This window comes from Micropterus salmoides, unplaced genomic scaffold (assembly GCF_014851395.1).
Source record: "Micropterus salmoides isolate LMB-PRFRI ecotype aquatic unplaced genomic scaffold, ASM1485139v1 Ms_hic_scaffold_2099, whole genome shotgun sequence".
NCBI classification, from domain to species: domain Eukaryota; kingdom Metazoa; phylum Chordata; class Actinopteri; order Centrarchiformes; family Centrarchidae; genus Micropterus; species Micropterus salmoides.
The window spans coordinates 1-6,142 of record NW_024041261.1 but is presented as its reverse complement, the minus strand read 5'-3'; the positions used below and the strand labels follow the sequence as shown (position 1 = coordinate 6,142).

Here is a 6,142-nt window from a genome sequence, read left to right as displayed (position 1 = left end):
CAGAACATACCTGGGGTAATGAAGAACAGGTACATCTTGGCTCTTTGTATTCACATACCGCCTCTAGTGCATTTGGAAAGTAAGTGCTGGTAAATGTCTCAAGATTAATTTCTCATCTCTCGCTAACTTGGACACAGTACAGAATAAAAAAAATAAAATAAAACAGAATGGCAAGCATTTAGAAATAATCCCACTAACTTTGAGCATAGTACTTTAAGTTAATTCTTAAAATTATCACCCATATCCCAAAAATGTAACACTGTCTAAGACTTGAAAAAGACAATCTAAAACAAAACGTTATTCAATAAAAATTTCAGGAATGGTGTCCTGACAGTTTAAAGATTCTCCTTATTTCTGAAAAATGCATTTCAACATAATTTGTTTAATCAAATATTCTTCAGTTTAAAGAAGGACGGACAATCGTGTGATGCTATCAAGAATATTTCAGAAACAGCTGCAGAAGTATTTTCAGCCACACCATGCAAACTACAGTGTCATTAGTGTCCGCAGAAACCTTGTACCTTCAATTTGATACTCTATATTACTGAAAAGTTATACAAGAATCAGCTTGTGTATGAGATTTTCCCCTAATAAAGTGTTGAATGTTAAAGAAAATAATGCACCCAAAAATTTAACATTTTAGTAGTGTATTATATCAACACGCAGTTCTACTGTATTTCTTTATGGAAAACAATCGACAAAAATTTCCTTGTATTCATGTTATTGGTTATTAATTAAGTAGGCTCTCCATGTAATTGCTTAGATAATTAGGTAATGAAATAAATACTTGACACTTGGAACAGAGTTTCTTCTGGCTTTAGAACTGTTGGTGTAAACTGGTTTGTCATTTTAAGAACTCTAAAGTACAGAGGCTGAAAAATGTACTCTTATTTAGATTTAGAGGGTGAGAATGTATGACTATACAATGTCATTTTTGTGTTAACTATTCTTTTATGAAGAAAGTGAACATCAGTGGATAAGTGATCAGGCAGCTTCTCAAACAATTCTCTGGGAACAAGGTTTATGAAGGACAAATGTAGGAAATTCAAACAAAGAAATAAATTGTAGTTTTTGAATCTTATCCAGAGAAGTTTGTGTAACAAATATAATTGAAAGAAACATACTCCGTTCTACCTCTGCAAGAGGACTTCAATGGGGGGAAAAAAGTTAATTTAATAATCACATATTCCAAAATATAATTAGCTTTAGGACTGTGAGCACCTGTAACCACAGCACAGATCTTAACACCTTCTTTCATGTAAACTTGGTAGACAAACTATGAAATGCACTTTAAAACATGTTGAGACCTCAGTTTATAGCAATTGTAGATTTATTGGTCAGAGCCTTACACTGTACATAAAGTCAGGGTCTCGTACTGAATATGTGACGGTGAACTGAGATTTTGAGGGTGTTTTTTTGATTCTTACACTTTGAAAACGGCACCAGGTAGCTTTGCATGCTGGTTGCCCCAAACACAGATGTTCCCATGTGTCTTCTCTGGATAGTGTGTTTGCCTTTTATCACAGGTAGGTACATACTATACACTAGTCAGTGACCACCTGGCAGCAACATTTATTTCAATAGACGGGATGAATTTACATTATCTATAACATGGTGCCCTGTGTAGCTCCTTGAAGAAGTACTGTATTAGAGGAAACAAAGTGGATGCGCTAAGGTACCGGTTAAGCAGCTACAGCAGGACAGGAGAGAGGCTGGACTCCTTTGATCTCTAGAGCCTTGTTGAACTGCACATCCATGGTCTTTGAAGCCTTGGTGATCTTCAGGTTCCTCAAACAACCTCTGAAAGATGTGCTGGTAGAGAGCGCTGCCTGACGAACTCCATCTAAGAGGGTAATAAAACAGAGACATGTCACCCCACAGTGTGTTTCTGTTTGTGCAGTAAGGTACAACGTATACATATTTCTATGTATGCGCAAGTATTATTTCATGTGTTCAGAAGGCAGTCATACCAGGATATCCCCCGACATAGATGGGGTCATTGGTGTCACATGTGTTGGAGCGTGCGTTAGGGCTCTCTGCTTGGCTCTCCTTCCCGTCGACCACCAGCTCCACCCTGTGGCGAAGCTTGTTGGCAGTGATAGAGTGCCACTGGCCATCGCAGAAGCCCTCGCCCTCAGGCATGTGCTCGGCTGTGATTCGTCCAGCTCCGTTGTCAACGTGGAAGAGCAGCTATGGAAAGGAAATAAATTCTTCAAATATAGCTTTATTGCATTATCAGTCTATAGGTATCCATTTAGATTTGTATCTGTATTTTTCTCATTGTATCTAAATACTGCATATACTATCTGCAATCTGCATCATAAAAGTTTAAAATACATTATACGGAATAGTTTGACTTTAGGAAGTACACTTATTTTCTGGCGGAGAGTTAGATGAGAAGATCAATACAGTACCACTCACAACTGTCTGTTAGCTTAGCACAAAGAATGGATAAATGTAGCTAGCCTGGCTCTGTTCAGCCATAACTAAATCAGCTTACCCGCACCTCTAAAGCTCACTAATCAACATGTTATTCTGTATCCCTTTGTTTAATCCGTCCAAAACCTCAAGTGCAAAAATGACAATTTGCCATTTTAGGAAGGATTATGTGCCACATCTTCTGCTGGTTTCCTGGCAACACCTAACAACATAAACCCTGGTAAAATGGCAAGTTGTTGTTTTTTACATGGTGGTTTACATGTGATTTTTGTAAGGATTAAACAAACAAGATGTAGTGCGCTTAAGGGGTGCTGGTAAGCAAACTTTGTTGTGGTTGAACAGAGCCAGGCTAACTGTTTCCCTGTTTCCAGTCTTTAGGCCTCAATATTGTGTGGTATTGAACTTAGGTATGTACCTTGCCCTGGACAATCTCCAGTCCGAGTCCATCGTTGGCTTGGTTACTTATGGCAAAAAGCACTCCATTGGTTTTGCTGGTTCTGAACTCTAATGCAATTGACACATCTAGACCCACCCTGTAAGAAGAGACTAGAGAGAGGGAGAGATTGGTATTCACCTTTTATAACATGAAACGGTCAAGTTTCTGAAGAAAATTTGGTAACACTTTACAACACGGTACACAGAGGTGTGAGTAGTTACTAAGGAACAAATCAGGAACAATCTGATTACTCAGATGGAGGACTAAGATCATTCACTAGAGAACTTACTGGGAGATACACTATTAATGAAATCAGGTAATGATTACTTAATATCTGTGAATCAACATACTGACCACTTTGAGTCATTTCTGATTAACGCATCATACTAAGTAATCCCTGATTCCTTCATGATAAAGACAAATAGCTGCATAGTTTTTACTCGTCACGTGAATTTAAAAACTCCATAGCGACTTGTCAAAATCATGAAGTAATAAGGGATTACTTAGAACAAAAACTCTATTCAGTCCTCCATTCAGGAGTTATTGACTAACTACTTATTAACGATTCATTAGTTATCAGGTCATTCCTTAGTAGCTACTCACAATTTTGTGTGCTGTGATGCTGTATTATGTGTAACGTTTTCTTCCTGAATTAAACTAGACTGTTGCTGGGGTTACACTAGATGGTTTGTAGGTCACTGTTAGGTTGTTGCTAGACACTCACAACTACATACAGTAACTAACCCCATATTAGGCAAACAAGATTTCACAACTAATGTTTACATTTCACAACCATACAAGCATGCAAGTGGCTTGTCCGTGTCTGGTCTCACCTGCTTTCAGGAAGCCAGTGCCGTCAAAATAGGTGCCTGTCTCAGTAGCAACAAAGCACCTCCCTACCATGTGACTAGAAGTGGGCGTGGCCATATTCAATTTAAAGTCCTCAATGACTTCAGAGCGACCTAGGCAAAGAGGAGGAGGAGAGGGGTTAAATAATTGGAGGGAAAATCTAAATGCCTACTTTGTAGTGTTATTAAATATTTAAGAAACAAGTGACAATCCTAACCCAATTATTGATGGTTTCATTGAGTGTGTAACATGTAACATATGTACAGTCATACATACAGTACAAATTCATTACCTGTGGCAGCTGCCTTGGTGCTTACAGGGCCTCCCACCATCTTAAAGTTACGGATACATCCATTGATACTGTAGAGAATCTGGGAACAAAGAAAGAACATTTGGGTTCAATCTAACAAAATAATTACTCATAACCATTAACCAACAATCCCTCCAATGTCAGTATTCAGGTGTAACTGCAAATCATGTCGACCGATATCCACTTTCAGGGAAACAGGCCACAAGTCCGAAGAGGACTAACATTGGACATCTTAAATAAACTCTTCTTAGTTGATTGTTACATTAGAAATTGAATGAAACTAGTTGAATTGAAGAACAAAATAGAAATATAGCATGAAAAGACTTGTTACTTTTGTTAATAAAAAAAAAAAAAGTTTTTCTTTGTTGTTTTTTTTTTACCGGTCCTATTCTCTTGGATGTGTAGTTTTTTGGTAATCCACCAACATACAGTACTCCCACCACATCTAACAGGTCAGCCTGGTAAGAAGAAGATTCATTATTAATAAAACAATCCTTTTAAAAACATGATTGACAAATGCAACAAATACAATCTGAGGTGTATTACTGGATTATTTGTCTTCAATTTTTCACTGTTCTTATTACTAGTCTACCATGTAATTTACTTGTATGTGCAGTTACATAGATACATAGAGAATAAGTGATTACAATAGAAAAAAAAATAACGTACCTTCTTCGGACTGATCATCTGTTTACTGTATCGCCCATCAACCATAAGTAGACCTCTCTGCTTGTTACGACTCACACGGATCTGAGAGGAAAAATAAAGGAGATGCAGAGAGGAATGAAAGAAGTACTGTCCTTTCACAGTATCAGAAACTACATGTTTTGGATATACAAACAAATGTTGCCTTTGTGTACCGTCACTTGAAATTAAGATAACACTGTAACAAAGTGGCTAATTCCTCTGTAAAGTGCGACTTTCTGTGAAAAATCCAGGACCAAATGTTCTGGATTCCAGAAAGCAAGGAAGCTGTGGCTTAAGAAATAGTGAAATTACAGCAGCTTTATGTCTAAAACAGACATATGTGTATATGCCACATATAAAAGCGAAGACCCGAATTGCCATTGAACCTCTAAAAATATCAGTAAATTAAAACTGTTTCTAATAAACACGTATTCATAAAGATTCTAAGAATCATTTCAGAAAACTCTTAATTTAGCTTAAAAACTTTTACGTAGGAGTCTTAGCTTAGGAGCGTTCAGGGACTGATCTGAGAGCAACTCTGAGCAAGGAAAAGACAAAAACTTTCATCTTAGTGAGAAGGCGGGGTTGACCCCGTTGCTATGTATGACACAATCTTTTGAAGACTGTGATTGGTTGGTTGTCCAAGAAGGAAAAAAAGAGTGATTTTAAGTATAGGTTCTATTCTAAGCATTCACTTTGGAAATTACATGCGTAATATTTCCTATTTCTGATAATATTTCTGATGATTCTCACACACAAACACACACACATTATATGTGTATATAGATCCTGTTTTTATTTACCATGCTGTTAATTTCCTATAAGGTATATGATTGGCTTAGAATGATAAAAATTGATTGCTGGCATGTCTATTTAAGTGATGGTTTTAATGTATCAAACATGGAATCAAAACCAAGAAGGGCGAGAAAGCCCAACTGGACAGAGGAACAGTCTTTACTGTTAGCCCAGTTAGTGGATGAACACAAGGCCAATCTAAAAGGAAAATTCGGGCCGGGTGTCACAGCACGGGGCAAGAAGCAGACGTGGGAGCGTATAGCACAAACTATTAACGGTTCAATCCCCCTGCAACCCATTTTCCCAGTTGCCAAATATCGTAATGTAATGATTACTTTCATTTCTGGCGCTATGGCATTCCTGCGCTGTGTTGGAGATGTTAGCGCGTCTGTAATAACATCAGTCACGAACATGATCCCTGCACGATCTAATCTATAACATCTGATTAATCATCCATTCATCCATTGTCCGCAACACATTTCTTCTCCCTCTTCGTCTTTCTGCCATTTTCTCCTCTACTAAAGAAACTCTTAAGCCTTTTAAAAGTCCTCGTCCGTGCTCCTAACAAATTTGACCTTAAGACCTCTTTTAAGGGTTAAGATGCTTTCTGAATTACATTTTTCTTT

At 37.6% G+C, this 6,142-nt stretch overlaps 1 protein-coding gene across 1 annotated transcript; it reads right to left on the bottom strand.

Annotated features, from left to right (window-relative positions):
* Positions 1-1,614: 1,614 nt before the first annotated feature.
* On the bottom strand, positions 1,615-4,812 carry LOC119915386 (laminin subunit alpha-2-like). Its single transcript, XM_038734905.1, has 7 exons — positions 4,704-4,812; positions 4,415-4,492; positions 4,017-4,095; positions 3,709-3,837; positions 2,855-2,985; positions 1,971-2,190; positions 1,615-1,843 (listed from the first exon to the last, which is right to left on the bottom strand). Exons 1-7 carry the CDS (start codon positions 4,746-4,748, stop codon positions 1,683-1,685), a joined length of 843 nt encoding a protein of 280 aa, XP_038590833.1. The 5' UTR covers positions 4,749-4,812; the 3' UTR covers positions 1,615-1,682.
* Positions 4,813-6,142: the final 1,330 nt, after the last annotated feature.

Excerpts from the sequence above, each read along its gene's own strand:
- LOC119915386 (XM_038734905.1), bottom strand. The coding sequence starts at position 4,748 with ATGGTTGATGGGCGATACAGTAAACAGATGATCAGTCCGAAGAAG. Across the intron at positions 2,986-3,708 it reads CACTGGCTTCCTGAAAGCAG|TCTCTTCTTACAGGGTGGGT; the intron begins GTGAGACCAGAC and ends CCCTCTCTCTAG. Across the intron at positions 2,191-2,854 it reads TGGAGATTGTCCAGGGCAAG|CTGCTCTTCCACGTTGACAA; the intron begins GTACATACCTAA and ends TCCTTTCCATAG.